At 36.0% G+C, this 17,039-nt stretch overlaps 1 protein-coding gene across 1 annotated transcript in view; it reads right to left on the minus strand.

Moving 5' to 3' along the window:
* The window catches only part of RPAP3 (RNA polymerase II associated protein 3), a 51,314-nt gene that overhangs the window by 12,379 nt on the left and 21,896 nt on the right, over positions 1 to 17,039 (minus strand). The window contains exon 10 of the mRNA XM_027844402.1: positions 9,536 to 9,657. Within this exon, the coding sequence (XP_027700203.1) occupies positions 9,536 to 9,657 (122 nt within the window). The remainder of the gene's footprint in view (positions 1 to 9,535; positions 9,658 to 17,039) is intronic.

Genomic DNA, 17,039 nt, shown 5'->3' on the forward strand with positions numbered 1-17,039 from the left:
ACTTAGCTTCATAGATGCTATTGGGAAAATGTGGATTTTTTTTTTCAGCTCCCACTGAAATTTTTTTTCTTTTTAATTTATTTTTTCAACATTCACTTTTATAAGATTTTGAGTTCCAATTATTTTTCTCTCTCCGTCCTCCTCTCCCCTCCCTAAAATGGCAAGCAATCTGATATAGGCTATACATGCACAATCATATTAAACATTTCCACATTAGCCCCACTGTGAAAGAAGAATCAGAACAAAAGGTAAAAACCACGAGAAAGAAAAAAAAAATAGTATGCTTCAATCTGCATTCAGACTCCATAGTTCCTATTCTGGATGTGGATAGCATTTTCCATCATGAGTCTTTTGGAATTGTCTTAGATCAATACATTGCTGAGAAGAGCTAAGTCTATCAAGGTTGGTCAACACAGATTGTTGTTACTGTGTACAATGTTCTCCTGGTTCTGCTCACTTCATTCTGTATCAGTTCATGTCGTTCCAGGGTTTTCTGAAATTTGCTTGCTCATCATTTCTTACAGCACAATAATATTCCATTACATTCATATATGACAACTTTAGTCATTCCTCAACTATAGGCATCCCCTCAATTTCCAATTCTCTGCCACTACAAAAAGAGCTGCTATAAATATTTTTGTACATGTGGGTCCTTTTCCCTTTTTTATGATCTCTTTGGGATACAGACCTTGTAGAGATATTGCTGGATCAAAGGGAATGCATAGTTTTATAGCCCTTTGGGCATAGTTATTGGGAAAATTTTCCCACCTGAAAAATGCCCCTCCCCCTTCCCAGCTGGCTCCTAAATTGTTCTCCCTCCCTCACCCAAGCTCCACTTAAATGACTTTCCTAAATAGCCTATGTCAGTTTCTTTAATAATCTTTTTTTTTTTTTGGCTAGGTAATGGGGTTAAGTGACTTGCCCAGGGTCACACAGCTAGTAAGTGTTATGTGTCTGAGGCCAGATTTGAACTCTGGTCCTCCTGAATCCAGGGCCAGTTCTTTAATAATCTTTAGTGACTACCCACTGAATCTAGGATCAAATTTAAACTCCTCTTTTTGTCATTTAAAATCCTTCACAACTTGTTTCCAAACTAACCTTCCATATTTATACCTTATTCCCCTTTTTGCATTCTGCTTGATCCAGCAAAACAGACCTTAACATTGTGCAAAATCAACTTTAAAAATTAAGGTATTGATAACATCCATTAAGGAGAATCATATAAAAATAAATAATGAATTTATGTTGAAAACTTTCTTCTGAATGGAAATCAGATTCACATTTGTTTACTTTTGTATTACATATGATGAATATTCACACACAAGGAAACATGCCTCCTACTGAAAAACCAAAAGTTGCTATGTTTACTGACTTATAACCTCATATCTAATTGCTGTTTGGTGTAACTTTCAATAGAAAATTATGTTTAAAAAAATTACTTGCTTAGCTAGTAACTGATCAATTTGAAAAACAGGATTTTTTCCCCTCCAATTCAGAATTATGCTAAAAAAAATTGTCAAACAGCTGAAGTATCAGTTGGTTTTGCTCAACTGCTTGTTTTTTTTTGTAAAATCTTTGTTACTAAGGATGGCTTATTGGGGAAGCCGTGGGATATATCAGAAATGAAATTGATATAAAGCAAGAAATACCAATAAAAATAAACAATAAAGAGGCTTGTCCATCAAAGAGAAGCAGCTTGGGATTATTAAAAGCACTGCGCAATTTCTAAAATGCAATGCAGCCTGCTTCCTTTCACTTATCCAATTCTGGACCCAGCTCATTTGTAGTCTTTCCAAAGTTTAGGTATTAAAGAACTACTTCATTAAAAGCCATCCATATAACTATGTCATAATCTGAACAGTTCCTGGCATGTAGAAGGTCCTTAATAAATGTTTACTGCCTGTCTCCCAGGACAGCAGGCATTCTTTACCCATTGAGTTTTTCCTCTGTTTATTAGGTTGTGTTCTGAGTGACTGTGGATCAAAAGAAAAGAGGCCCTGAAGCATTCTGGTTTTAATGCAATCAGCTCTATGCCATTCTCAAAGAAGTATTCAGAAGATCTCACTATCTATAAGAAATCTCTTTCATTTTTGTACTCTGTGGCAAACAACCTCCATGAAAATGTAACCTTTTTAGAGGTATCTAAGTCCATCCAAACCATTCCTTTTGTACTACACTCAGTCTATTCCCAAATAAAAGCTTAATATTTCTCACCATCTCCCTTTCCTGCATAATTCAGAATCCACCTTTGAATCATTCAATATCTGAAATCATCTTCTGCTATAATTAGAAGTAGTCAAAATATTGTTTCCAAATGGGCTGGCTTTAACTGATCAAAAATAAACCAAAAACAATGGACCAAGTTATACAGTGTAACTTTTGAGATAGGCCAAAGTGATAAGTTAGTATATAAAATTTCAGTAATAACCAGACAAGCCCAGGAAAGCTAGCACCTTGCTTTCACATCCCTGGGATTATCCACTTTTTAAAAGGCATCAAATTCTATTGGGCATTTCCTGACTGCCTACTCTGCAGTCTAAATATACTAAGTCAGCTAATCCACAGAATCTGACAATTTCAAGTTGGGAGGGACCTCAGTCACTGTTTAAACCTGAAAAAAGAATTCTCTCAACTACATATACATACATATACGGAAGATGGTGGAGTAAAAGGTAGCTAAGGTAGCTCTCCTCTGATCAAATAAAGTAATACAAATAAAATTCTTCTAAATTCAGAAAACCCAGTAACCTAACAAGAAGATAAGTGAAAAAGCATGCCATAATGTAATTATTACATTATTATGTGCAAAGCACTGTGCTAAGCTGGAGATGCAAATACATTCTAATGGGGAAGATGGAAGGTTTTAGTTGCAAGTTAAGTGGAAAATTCCCATGGTCCTTAGGGTGCAGTAGCAAGTCTGGGTGTAGAATAGTGCATATACTTTCAGAGCCACTGATATGATATGTTGCTTAATTTGGCTAAATTGCATTTTTCTTTTAAAGTTCTTGACAAAATTTTTAAATAAATCTATAACTTCATTTATACATTTAATAAATAAAATGAAACCATCAGCTCCCTAGAAATTAAATTTTCATAGATATGATTAGGCATCTTGGGCATCTTAAAAGGTGAGTTTTCCTACTTGTCTGCTTCTCCCCTCCTCTAAATGATGATTAAAGTTAGTAAAATCTGCCATTGTGCCTAGATTTGAATGTGTCAATGTACTCCATTCACCATTCCAGTAACTTTCAGGACCAAAGTACCCCTTTATGGCTTTCGCTCTCCTAAGTGAATTGTTTCCCCATGTAGAATATATCACCGTACATAGAATATATAGCTCCCTGAGAGGAAAGCATAAACTATCTTTGCTTTTTTTATTTGTATCCTCAGCACTCTGCACAAAGTTAAGTGCTAATGAAAGTTTTTTCATTCATTCACTCACTCAAGTGGGATCCAGAGAGAGGCCTGAAGTGGGAGACTACCAAGTATGAAACACTAAATATAATGTTAAACTGCATTAATTAATGCAGTAGTTTTGCAGAATATTCCCCCCCTCCACCCCACCCTTTTTTTCCAGGCTTTATTGTAGGGGAAAGATTAGGAAATAGAGATGATGTAAAATCAAAAGAGTAACACGTTTTTCAAATGTTCATGATATTCATCAGATTTTTAACTCTAGCTAGCTTTCATCAAGGTTTATTTAGAAAATACCTAACTCCTAAAGATTTTTCATAACTTTGCTGTCCATTCAAGGGCATGGGGGGAGTATACAGAGCTATACTTTCCCATCCTTTCAGAAAAATATAGGGTAGTTTTTCAGTTTTCTCTGAGTAAACTCAGCTAATCATTGTTAATGTCCCTCTGTACCAACTGCCTCTCAATGAACTGACAAATGGGAAACTTTAGTTCAAGCCCCAGCATCATCACTCACCAGCTTTATGACCCTGGATAAATGTCAAACTATGTGCCCAGTTTCTTCATCAGTAAAATGTGGAAATTTATATTTTATCTCATAGTTACAATCAGAATTTTAAACATCATAGAAACAAAGAATTTTAGAGTCACAGAGGACTTTAGAGATAACTAGTATACCCTTTCTTACCCCCCATTACCTGAGGTCAAAATGTTACTCAGGCACGGCAAGCACTGTTAGATCTGCGATTATTGGCCTAAAGCTATCCTCAGAGAACTTACTCTAAGCTGGACACTTAAGACTTCTGGTTCCTCTTGCCTCATCCATTTGTTGTCCAAGGTTCTACAGATGGGATCCCAACCATGGCTGGTACTGACCTTTGTGGTCAAATCCTCATTGACTGCTCTATCTTTGAATGTAACTCCAGAACTCTGTGGTTCTTTTTCACTGAATTTTTCCTGGCAGTCTCTATTCCAATTTCCCAGGCATTTGTAATTTTATTCCTCCCCTTTTCAAAATTCTACCTATCCTTCAAAGCTCAGCTTAAATGCTACCTCCTTCACGACGCCTTCATTACATCTCCCAGTTGAAATTAATCTTTCTCTTTTTGTTTCTACCATACTGTATCCCTGCCTTACAGTAATCATCACAGTCTACTATGTATTAAGAGTTACTGCTCTACCTATATCAGACTGCACACTGTCTTGGGAAGGGGGGAGGGAAGGGATGGAAAGAAAATTTAGAATGCAAAATCTTATGGAAGTAAATGTTGAAAACTAAAAATAAATTAATATAAAAAAAGAAACAAAGTAATAGTAACTTCCATTAAAATTCCATTTTGGTGAGGAAAAAAAAGTTACTGCTCTAGTAAGTTTATAAATTTATTGAGGGCAGTAGGTGTACCTCATTTATCTTTCACATACAGGGCCAATAACAACAGGAACAACCTCACTAAAACCCAAACTAGTACCCACATTGGAGATAGGGTACAACAGCAAAGCAGAAGAACAACAACTTTGAATGTCCCTAAATCACTATAGCAGTAGTAAAGGCCTGGCAGGAACCCCGAAACACTGACTGGGCTCTGATTGGTGATACCAAAGATTAAGTGTCAGCCAGTATGATGAAATGGATGGAGGGTGCTGGCCCTACTTGAAACTGTCACTACGATCAGCTTGATACTGAGAACAAAAGTGGTGCTGCTTTAATGCTCTGGTATAAGAAGGCAAGAAATCAGAAACATAAATATTGGAAATGCTTTAGTACACTGAAGCAAACAAACCACAATTACATGTGTAACAGGCTAAAGAAATGAACACTTGCATTATATTGTATGATTAATCGCAATAAAAACTGAAACTCAAAGCTCCTGAGCATTCCCTATCCCTGGCATTCTTTCCCTCTCTCTGGCTGAAAAGGGTGGACAAAACTGTGAACAGATTTCACCAAGGGCTTGACACTACTTTTTGTTAACAATACCATCAGCTCCTAGTCAAACATTCATGTATCACTGTAGGGCAATAATAAAAAATTATTTTATCCCTAAAGTTAAACTAAATGAACTAAGAGATAAAAATCATTAAGTTACTAAAATCTGAAGAAGGAAAAATTAAACATCCTAAGCTCACTATTTTTCATGGACTGACAGGCAACAAATCCCCACACCATGTAAGTACAGAGCTCAAAACTGGAACTAGACAGTAATCACAGAATGAACTCCTATTCACAAATGTCTGAAAACAACATTCATCCATAAAAACTTAAGAATATTTTTTAATAGTTGTCACTATCCCAAATACTTGTACTATCCAAGGTACATGGAATAAAAAGCTTTCAAAGTACAGTGATCTAGTTAGGATCAAAGTCACATATGAACAGGATGAGGTATCATTTCTATTGTCCTGTCTGCTACTAAGAGTTATAACAAAAATACTTTCAGTGAGCCTACAAAGGATACATTTATATTCTGATACTTCTATTTAGCTATAAAAAGCAGTTATTTTGTCCATCTGTGCAACAGTCTATAGAACACTGACTATAAAGGAACAACAGGTTAGTAACTCGTCCCAGGGTTGTTTTCTCTCTGAAATGCATTGAAAAATAAAAGAGAAAAATGAGATGGTAATGATAATAATAGCAGGATAGTAACTTGTCCTAGGTCTGTTTCTATTTTAACTTCATCAATAATTTTAAGAGCAAGATTAATATTATTGTTATAATTAACAACTTAACTGATAAGAAATTCCCATACTACAAATATTAACCTCAAAATATTCTTGGGAATTTAACAACTGGTCTAGTATTATAGATAAAATTAAAAACAACATTTTCAATACATGTCACCATAGCGAATGCTCAAAATTCCCAAATCACATGGAATGAAAAGCTTTCAAATATAAAGATCTAGCAAAAGAAATCAAAGTTGTGAAGAAACAACAGAAGAGACATATATCATCCTCATTCTGCCTGGCAGTGAAGTTATCCCAAAAATGCTTTCAGTGAGTTTAAAGATACTCTTACTCCATTCCAAGAGGCAGTCATTTTATCCATCTGTTTTAACAGCCTGTAGAACATTACTTCCCTCCAAATGTTTCGATCTAAACTTCATCAAAAAAGATGAGGAGCTAGCAATAACTGACTCCTACATTCTGTTAAGCTTTGCAAAGCACTTTACATACATGCTTAATTCTCATAACTCCTTCAAAGTAAGTACTACAGGTATCAGCCCCATTTTAACAGATGAGGAAACTGAAGCTTAGGTGACTTGCTCCTAATCACAAGGCTAATAAATATTTAAGAGAAAGTGTGCCTCAGACAGTAAGCACTTAATATTTATAGCTCTGTTCGAACTGGAAACCTTTTTTTTCTGATTTCAAATATTCACCAAGACAGCTCCATTTTCCAAGCAGACTTTTCTATTTGCAAAGGATACACATACACCCATAGGAATATTCAGCAGTTCTATTTCTCACCATAAATTGATTTTCTGGAATAAAGCAATCCCATGAGTTTGAATGATGTGAGCCAGTTTTCCTAGGGCTGACAGGCCCTGGACAAGCCAAGCATTAAGTTTCCAGATCCCTAGAGGTAATGAAGCTCAGGAACAATAAGTTAATGGAAACCTTGAGGGTTTCTATATCATCAACCTTTACCTAACATCTTGGTTACAGCTATTTTCAACATATAAATAGTTCACCTTTCAGTTAGATGGAAAATCTGGTTAATCAGAATATTTATTTGTCAATTAATAAGATTCTCACATAGCTCAATGAGAGACAGCATGGCACGGTAGAAAAGGCTCAGTCCCAGCTTTTCCATTAATTGGCAACTGAGTGCTTCCATTTTCTCATCTTTAAGTTAAGACAGTCAGAAGAGATAATTTTCTTCCAGTTCTTAAAAATTCTGATTTTAGAAAAGAGCACAAAAAAGGACTCTTCACCTCCTCCAAGAAGCCTATGTGAATTCCCATAGTTGTAAGTACCCTCCACCCCCTGAAATTATTTTGCATATATTTACTTACTTGTGTACATGTTATTTACTCCAATAGAATTTAAGTTCCTCGAGGGCAGGACTATTTCATTTCTGTACTTGTACCTCCAGAGTCTAGATACTGCCTATTATCATAGAAAGGACTTTACTGAATTGAATTCATTTATCTCCAAAGCACAGGCCTGGCTCAAGAATAACTAACTATGGCACAATGGATAGAGAGCTGGCTTTGGGGGCAGGAAGACCTCATTTCAAGACCTTTCCCTGACACATACAAGTTATGTGACCATGAATAAGTCACAACCTTTCAGTAGCTTCAGGCATTGTTCTCAAACAATTTACAAAGAGATAGCAACCTGCATTCATAAAGGGAGTACCGGTCTGGGGCAGAGGGAAGAAGCTGATTTTTCAACCATAAATTCACACTTTCTTCTCCTAGCTCTAAGTATATGTCGACCAAACAGTAAAGAGTTATTAAGGAAAAAGTACTATCACAAGTACTCTATCTTTAGCTAAAACCTTTACAAAGCAACAATTATAGCTCATATTTCTAATGTTCTCAGAGTACTTTCCTCACAATTCTACCCAAGAAGTTACTTTAATGTCATATTTTTCTATTTTCTGAATGTATTTGTCTGCATCTCTCTTTATGTTACAGTTAAAATTTTGGAGCTTTATATATTAATATCATGGCTTTATGTATTATAGAGAGAAAATGAGGATCCATATATTTTTCAAGCAGAAAATAGCAAATCAACCGATTAGCACTAAGAAACCTAACCTGACACTATAATAAGATCAAGGTGCTTTACAAATACAAAGTTCAACAGAATCAATTTATTCAAATCCAAATTGGTTATTGGTGATAATTAAAGTTCCTAAAAACTAACTGAAGATTAATACTGATACAAGACAGCCAGAGAAGATGAGAAATACTTTAAGTAACATTTTACATAAATAATTGACATGTGAATTATATATTTTCATAGTCACCATAGCAATTCCATCGATGATCTTTGATCAATGATTTAATAAAGGAGCATTTGTTAAGTGCCTATCGTGTGCTAGACACTGGGGACACAAAAACAAAAATTAAACAGTCCTGACCCTCAAGTTGCTTTATTTAAGGAAAACTTTGTTGATCCCTGTTGAACTGCTCTACGTCCTCAAAACCACATTCCTCCCCCTCCTGTATCCTTTGGTGCAGCTCCAAACTGATCTTCTCCCTGTTCTTCACATGGGACGCTCCATCTCCCATCGCTGTGCCTTTGCACAGGCCACCGCACGTGCCTGTAATGCACCCTCCTTCCTTACATCTACCCCATGAAGCCCTTCTCTTCCTGGAGGATGTGCTTCACTCATCTCCCAACAGCTAATGTCCTCTCTCTCAAACTATGCCGTATTTTCCATGTCCTTTTTGTAAGCTCTTTTGTCAGCAGGAACCGTTTCAGCCTTTGTATTTGTACTATTAAGTGCCTGGCACATAGGAGATGTTTAATACTTGTCGACTGTTTTAAAAATATTCTGTTATTCAGACATTTTACTAATTCAATCTAGTTTTCACCACAATTATCACAAATAAGTGAGGTTTTATTACATGCCATCAAAATAAGCTATTGAAAAGGTTATAGAAGTTTTGTTTCTTAACTGCAGGACCACTGAGAACTTCAGCATGGTTAAAAACAGTAAGTTATCATGAACGGCATTATGGTGTAGAGGAAAGAACACCAGACTTATACTACAAGACCTGGGTACAACCCCTGATCTGTTCTTTCACAAGATCTGTGACCTTTATGAAGTCAACTAATATTTCTTGAGTTCTTCATTTTAAAATAAGGTTGCACAGCAGTGAATTTTTAACATTCTCTTCCGTTGTAAATCCTATGATCCCACTAGAAAGTCATCTGAATAATCCTTGAGTGCAAGGGCCTTATTCTGTTCTTTCTTGTATACCCCACAGTGCCTTACACATAGTAGCCACTCAATTATCAATATTTACTGAATAAATAAATGAAGATAAGGATGATAGGGTTTTATCACTGATCTGTGGAGAAGGCTACATAAATTCTTGCTCCTACGGCCTTAGGTCTCATCAGAATGACTGAATTCTAGTAAATATTATAAAAATCTTACCTTCTTTGGCTTCATTTAATTTTCCCAAAGCTGTTCTTGCAGTACCTCTTCTGGCAAAAGCCTTCAAATATGAACCATCTAATAGTATAGCTTGTGTACAGTCTTTTTCGGCCTCTTCGTATCTAATAAACACAGTTTTACAATTCCCAAGTTCAGCTTTTAAAAAATCTTAAAAGATTACATGAATAATGCCATTTAAAAGGAAATACCAATCAAGAGTATTCACACTTCTTGTGTTCACGTCTCTGAAACCTTTAAGGTGAGCTGGAGATGTTAACAGTGAAGTCAGGGGATGGGAGGAGGTGAGTAAAAGCTCAAATGAAAATGAGGATGAAAGATGCTGCCAGTTGTACTCCCCCCTCCAGGACTGGAAAAGATCTTAGAGATCACTCAGTACAGCCTCTTATTCTAGAAATGAGGAAACCCCAACACGAAGGGGCTGAGCAGTTTGTGCAAGTCCCCATAGCTATTCAGTAACGGCTAGAACCTAGGTCTCCTACCTCCTCCTCCTGAGCTGACCTCTAAGGTCCCTTTGTAACTCTGAGAAATCTTTCCACCGTGTTAATATAAGCTCTTTAGAGAAGGAACTGTTTCATTTTCACATCATATCCCAAGCAGCGAGCACAGTACTGGCACAAGACGGTTGCGTAAAAAATGCTTAATTAATAAAAACATGGTTATCCTATCAGAGCCTTTTTCAGGTTACCATCTCTCTTCGTTGACATTTTTTCTACTCTATGATTCTCTTTTCTCCTGAACTGATCACAACCTCTATTTTTCACAAAGAAGAACAAACCCAGGCAACACATTAAGTTTCTTGCACTCAGTCTCTCATTATGAGGTCTTGTAACTTCTCTTTTCCTTTTGTAAAATTTCCCTTACATAAAATTCTCTTATCTTCTTTCTGCTGTTTGTATTCTAGCAATCCAATGGAGCCCAGTTTACATATGTAAAAATCCATAACTTAAATTTGTAATGGAGAGGAAGGATTTTAGAAGTATATAAATGCTATAGAAACAGCATAGAACAAAAAAAAGAATAGCCCTACAATTTTACCATTGAGCTCCTCTAAGTCTGGGGAGGGGAGTGGGGTGGAGGGAACTAGCATTAGCCATCTGATTACAATATTGTTTTCTGTTCAAAATGTCAATTAATTCTAAAAGAGCCCATAAGATTTGCACTACTATGTATGCCTCCAAACTTGAGAGCAGAAATCTCTTAAACTTTGCTCAGTGATTTTTTTGCATTTTTGCAGTTATTAGGAATACTTTCTTCTCTATAGATTAATTTATTTAAATTAATTTCTAATATTGTAAATTTGGATGTTCCTTCCAATGATGCAGATCACACCCCATTTACCCCTGCCCATCCTGTCCCACTTTTGTCCAGTTCCTCTTAGAAACAATAATGGGTCTACCCAACATGCTGAGGGACTTTCTCCAGACACTGAAAAGATAGCAACACAAGCTATCTATCATCAGTTTGGTATCTTTTGCCCTTACCACATGACCAGCCCAATTTTTTTTTTTTTGGATGATACATTTCTCTAATGACACCCTTTACTTTTTTGGTAGTTCCTTATTTGCTATGTGTTGCAAACCACTATGTACCTCAACTTTGACTTCTGAGTATAACCTTCAGCATCTAAAATGTTATACAACTCACAGCCATTCAATACTGGGCAAAAATCATTATTAAAAAGATGGACTTTTGTTTCTGGGAAAAGTTTGGGATGATTAGAGGAGCTATGCAATTTCCTGAAGTCAACACAGTCCATTCTCTTTCGATTTAATTCTAGGCTCAAATGTTTGTCGACAAATACTGCCTGTTTATTATAATCTAGACAACAGATATTTTTCACCTTCTTGAGTTTTCTGAAGTGTACTACTAAAACAAACTCTTCTTGAGCAGTTATGAACCTTTTCCAGGAGGCTCTATATTCTAGGGTTTGAAGCAACCAGCATGACGTCATCCAAAAAGAGGTCCATCCATAGTGAATCCTCTTCATCTTGGATTCTGTGTATATCCTCTGCGGAATCTTGAAAAATTTCAAGTATGGATGGGAGATACCGTGTTGAAAGAGAACTTCTGAGGCTACAATGTCCTCCACCAAATGAAATATTTAAAAAAAACCAACAAACTAACAAGAACAGTGGGATCTTAAATTCTCTACAGCTTTCAGTCAATTGATCAGTCAATGATGACAGAGATATGATCTATTAAGAACTACTGATTAATAAGCAGTTATTAAGCACCAACTATATGTCAGGTACTGAGTTAAGTTCTAAGGATACAAAAGCAAAAAGGAAACAGTTCCTGTGTTCAAGGAGATATTCTATCACTTGTAAAAGTCTTCCTGTTCCTTACCAGTATTCTCATCATGGATGCTTGCAATGTATGTATAACTTAATTCTCATAAAAAATTTACATATATGTGTGTGTGTGTGTGTGTGTGTGTGTGTGTGTGTGTAAGCAAGCATATGGATCGGCAGCTGATGTTTCCCATCACCTTTTGTCCAGTGCTACTAAGTTCTAGTATTAATGAAGTTCAAGATGTTTTCCATGCCTTTTATATTTTCATACCCTTCCAATTTCTTATGAATCAATCTCTCAATGCCCCAATAATTGTGAAGTCCAACACTGATCTCCTCTGTGTACCCTTTGTCTAATACAGTTACTTTTCCCATCTTTGTTCTCTTTAGCACATTTGGGGTTGTGATATTAGTATCCTTGGCTTCATGGTTCTTGGTGGTAAATGTTATTTAAAAAAAAAAAACAAAAAAACTTACAAATTTTGCAAATCTTTTCCATTTTTCTTCTTTTTGTCCACCATTTTGTCTTTTTTATCCACCATTTTCGGTCTTAAATAGTCCTGAACAACTATGCTTACTTGAGTCCCTCACCAAGCTTTCTAAAATTGGTTATATCCTTCACTGTTTGTCTTTGCTTGTAACCTTGAATAATCCATCACCATAAAATTCTTAAAATGACTTCATATTATAAACTGGCATTGCCTTTGATGCCATCTCTCCCTGCTTGGGACAGGTCAAACATGTGCTAATTGTAGAGTTTTTAGGAACTTTTGTTCTCCCTTGCGATGGTAACTAGTTATCATAGGTTAAATTTCCATATGAAATTATTAAACTAGGTGTCAATGTCATTTTATCCATTAAATATTTTTCAAGAATAATTTAAATTGATCAGAATGGAGTTGTTTTAAATGCCGAGCAAGTGTTTGGTCACTCACACTTCTTCCCAAATCATGCTTTCTGATAGATTTTTCATCATCTCCATCTTTTTTCTCATTTTTATTCTTCCATCTAGTTTTGTACCAATTTTGATCTTTGTATTAACAAAAAGGTGGTCTGATCAGGCATAGATAGCTGATTTAGGAATGATTTTCATATCAGTAATGACTTAATTCCTATCTATTAATATATAATCAATTTCATTTTTTTTGTGGTTACTGTTTTCCATGTCCATCCCCTTCTAATTTTTTTTAGAATCAAATATATTCTCACTGTACTTCTCATCAAGTTCCCCTTTACAATGAAATCATTAAGTATTAAAGTATAAGCTGACTTAATTTGGAGGACCTCGTCAAGTTATACATAGAATTATTCTGTCTTTCTAACCTCTACAACATGTTGGTGTTTAAAATGCAATTATTTTCATGATGGCCCCTTTGCAACTACTCATATGAACACTATGACGTGACCAAATGTCCTACTAAACAATGTTGCTTGTTTCCTGAGTACATGATAAAATAAAGTGAACCTTTATTTGCCTTTCCAAAGAGAACTATACATTAATTGCCTTTTTCTCTTCAATCATAGACAAAGCAACACAGAAGTACTCTGAGACTTTTAAATTACTACCTAATCCTTGAAAGATAAGGCAAAAGTTTGATCAACAATGTCAGATAGACAGAGGTAACTAGGTGGCACTGTGGATAGAGTATTAGGCCTAGAATCAGGAAGACCTTCAAATCTCCGGCCTCAGAACTAGCTGTGTGACCCTGGTCAAATCATTTAACCTGTCTGCCTCAGTTTCCTCATCTGTAAAATGAAGATAATGACAGCAAGACTTCCCATGGTTGTTGTGAAGATAAAATAAGATAATAATTGCAAAGCACCTAGCACAGTGCTTGCATATAGTAAGCACTATAATAAATGTTAGGGCAGCAAGGTAGAGCAGTGGATATCAGGCCAGAGTCAGAAAGACTTGAGTTCAAATCCAACCTCAGACATTCACTAGCTGTTTGACCCTAGCCAAGTCACTTAACCCTGTTTGCCTCAGTTTCCTCATCTGTAAAATGAGCTGGAGAAAGAAATGGCAAAAGACTCTAGCATCTTTGCAAAGAAAACCCCAAATGGGGTCACAAAGAATCGGACATGACTGAAACAAGTGAACAACAACAAATATAAAAGTTAACATACATATTCTGCCTAGTCAAAGTTTAGTGCAATATTTCTAGTTACAGTATTTGTTTAAATAAAAGATTCACTGTAACTGTGATACTATATTATTAGTCCTAACATTTTCTGCATAGAGCACACAAGTATTCTGTAATCTAAAAATTCATTATCAAGACAGTTTAATATAGTTAATGAGGACTGGCTTTCAAGTCTCAAAGACCTAGGTTCAAGACATATGCTATGTGACCATGGACAAATCACTTAACCTCTCAGTGGCTCTAGCAACTCTACAAATTACTGATTTGTATTGGGAGAAATTTCCACACTGGAAGTTCCCACAATGATGAAATCATGAGCAGGGACTACTCCTCTTGTCCACCTCAACCCCCTAAATTAATTACCTGTTACAATGCCAATACTGTGCTAGTTCTAGCTATCAAAAACCCTTTATTAAAATCTGTTAAGACAAGATTAAGTTAAAGGAAGGTTTTGTGGGAGGAGAATTAGATTTCAAATAAGGAAGGGAAGGAAAAGTCACAGAGGGTACTCTTCCCTTTCCCTACCACCCCACTGTTCTTTGAGGCTTGGTCAACAATTGTGACAAAGTTCCCAAAGATTTACTTGAGTCTGGATGTTCTTCCAAAATGTGGATGAATTTTACTCCTATCCTTTGAAGTAATAATAACAACAACAGAGCAAAGTGCGCTGAACGTGAAGTAAGGAGATATCTTGTTTCAAATTCCACCTCCAATATTTTATGGATGTGTGCCCACGGGCAGGTCACAAACTTTCTCAGCCTCACTTTCCTCATTTGTAAAATAAGAATATCTATTGTAACTACCTCACAAGTTTACTAAGAATAAATGAGAAAAGCACACTAAGAACTTAACATGCTAAATTACTGTCAGGTTGTGTTAACTAAAGAAAGAATTTCTTCTTCATGTACTTGGCTGAAAACCAATTGCTGTTCCCTTCTTTATTTTCTTTACTGCCTTTTCTACCTCCCTTATAAGCATTCGAGTGACAGGATGTTAGAGCGCCCAAATATAATCATCCGTGGTGGTAAAGTTTACTATAACAATTTTTATAGGTTATTTTTCATTTTTCTTCTGTTGGTGTCCTTCAATGGCCTTGGGATGGCTTTGCTTAGATGCATTTACTAATCTTCCTCTAATTCTCTGCTTTAGATACTGTTTATAGTCATCCATCATTATTCTAAGATTTTTACAAGCAAATTTATATTCTAAACCAGTTTTGCCAGCTGCCAACTCTCTTCTTGTGGCAAGTAAGTGTTTGACTAAAGCACTTTCTGGGCTCTTGCTGTGGAATAAAATTTCATCAGCTAAAAATCGATATAAAATTATTAAAATCTGTATTTATGTCTTTCTCCTGTCCATAACTAATTTTTCATCATTATTTTTTAAACATTCAAGGCTGAGTGGTTTCAACTGTAGGCCATATCTTTCTTCTCATTATTTATTATCTCTGACAAGTTAGTGGTCTGACTAAACAGAGACAGCAGATTCAGGAATGCCAGGTTTTTTCCTGTCTGTTAAAATACAATCAGTTTCATTTTGTGTGATTCTACTTGGTCTTTGCTGTATCTAGTATCTTTCTTAAAGAAAGTGTTCATGTAAAAAGGTGCAAGACTTCTGTGTTAATACAAGTTTGGCTACTCACAATCTTGCTTTCTTTAGTCATGCTTTCTGATATGTTTCTCAACATTTTCACCTTTTGCCACCTTTGTGTTCAAGTTACTAAGTATCCAAGTGAATGATGATTTAATTTGGAGAGTCTTATCTATGCTACTGAAGGCTTCTGACTCTGAAGGTATCTGAAGGAGAGGAAGATACCAAAGATATGGAAAAAATTCTTGGGCATTAAGTAAAAAAAACAAAAACAAAAGGCCAAAAAACATCAAAAACTATCAAATATACGCCTACTTTCCCTTTATGAGATTCATCTCACATCAATCAAGGACATCTGCACTAAGAAGGCAAGAAACAGAGCTTCCAATCACCTTTACTATTTCACATTGGACTGAAAAATGTAAAGAATACAAGATCTCACTGTATTTATCATTTATTGCTTATGAAAAAGCATCTGACTTGGTAAAGCAAAACGATCTCTTATAGCATCTCTTCTAACAAGAATCTATCCATATGTCAAAACTATTCAAGATTCCTTGAAAGATATGACAACAGAAATAACTGTTCCATCATCTTCTGATTATAAATGTAGGCAAAGCATGAAACAGGGAACTATGTTTACCAAAGGTGTTCACCATTGGTAGGGGAGATCCAGAGCAGTGTTTGAGTTGAAGAAGGATTTCCTAAGGATGGTGAGGACTTCTAGGGGCTCCTGTTTGTATATGACACTGTGCTGATTACATTAAGCCTCCAAATACTGTAGAACACCTCTCCCAGAAGAGATCTGTAACCACTCAAAAGAGTTTGGCACAGTTGTTTACATAGGAAAAACCAAATGAATGAAGAACATCTACTGCTTAGATTATGACACATGTACGGATGGACAAATCCACAGAGCATGTCCATTAATACAATATGGTTGGGACTGACAATAAATATAGATGGACAAGTTGGACCCAAAGTTAAACAAGAGGAGGAAAAGGGGCTGGACTGCCTTCAGGAAACTGCAAAACTCCTTTTATAATCCCAAGTTTCTCCCAGAGACAAATGCAAATCTTTATAACATACCAACATCCTAAAGGTGTTACTGTGTGGTGTCGAAACATGGGACACAAGCCTCTGAAGAACTGAACATGAGTATCATACAGAAGGTAAGGGAGAAGCAGATGGTAGACGTGAGAAGGCTGCAAAATATAACCAATGAGAACTTCAAAGAACAGAAGCTAAAGATTATCATAAGAAAAAACAGGAAGAGATGGGCTAATCACATTGTATCAGATGACAGGTAGACAGCCAGAGTGCTCAACTAGCATCCTCACAATGTCAGGAGAAAGCGAGGAAGGCTTCTAGCATATTGGTTTTAACCCCTCAGTGGAGAACTTATGGACATGGCCAAGAGTCACATAGAAGTTGGTATATCCAAATGGATGAGATCAC

Source organism: Vombatus ursinus, unplaced genomic scaffold, assembly GCF_900497805.2.
Source record: "Vombatus ursinus unplaced genomic scaffold, bare-nosed wombat genome assembly UNPS02014941.1, whole genome shotgun sequence".
In the NCBI taxonomy this organism is placed as follows: Eukaryota; Metazoa; Chordata; class Mammalia; order Diprotodontia; family Vombatidae; genus Vombatus; species Vombatus ursinus.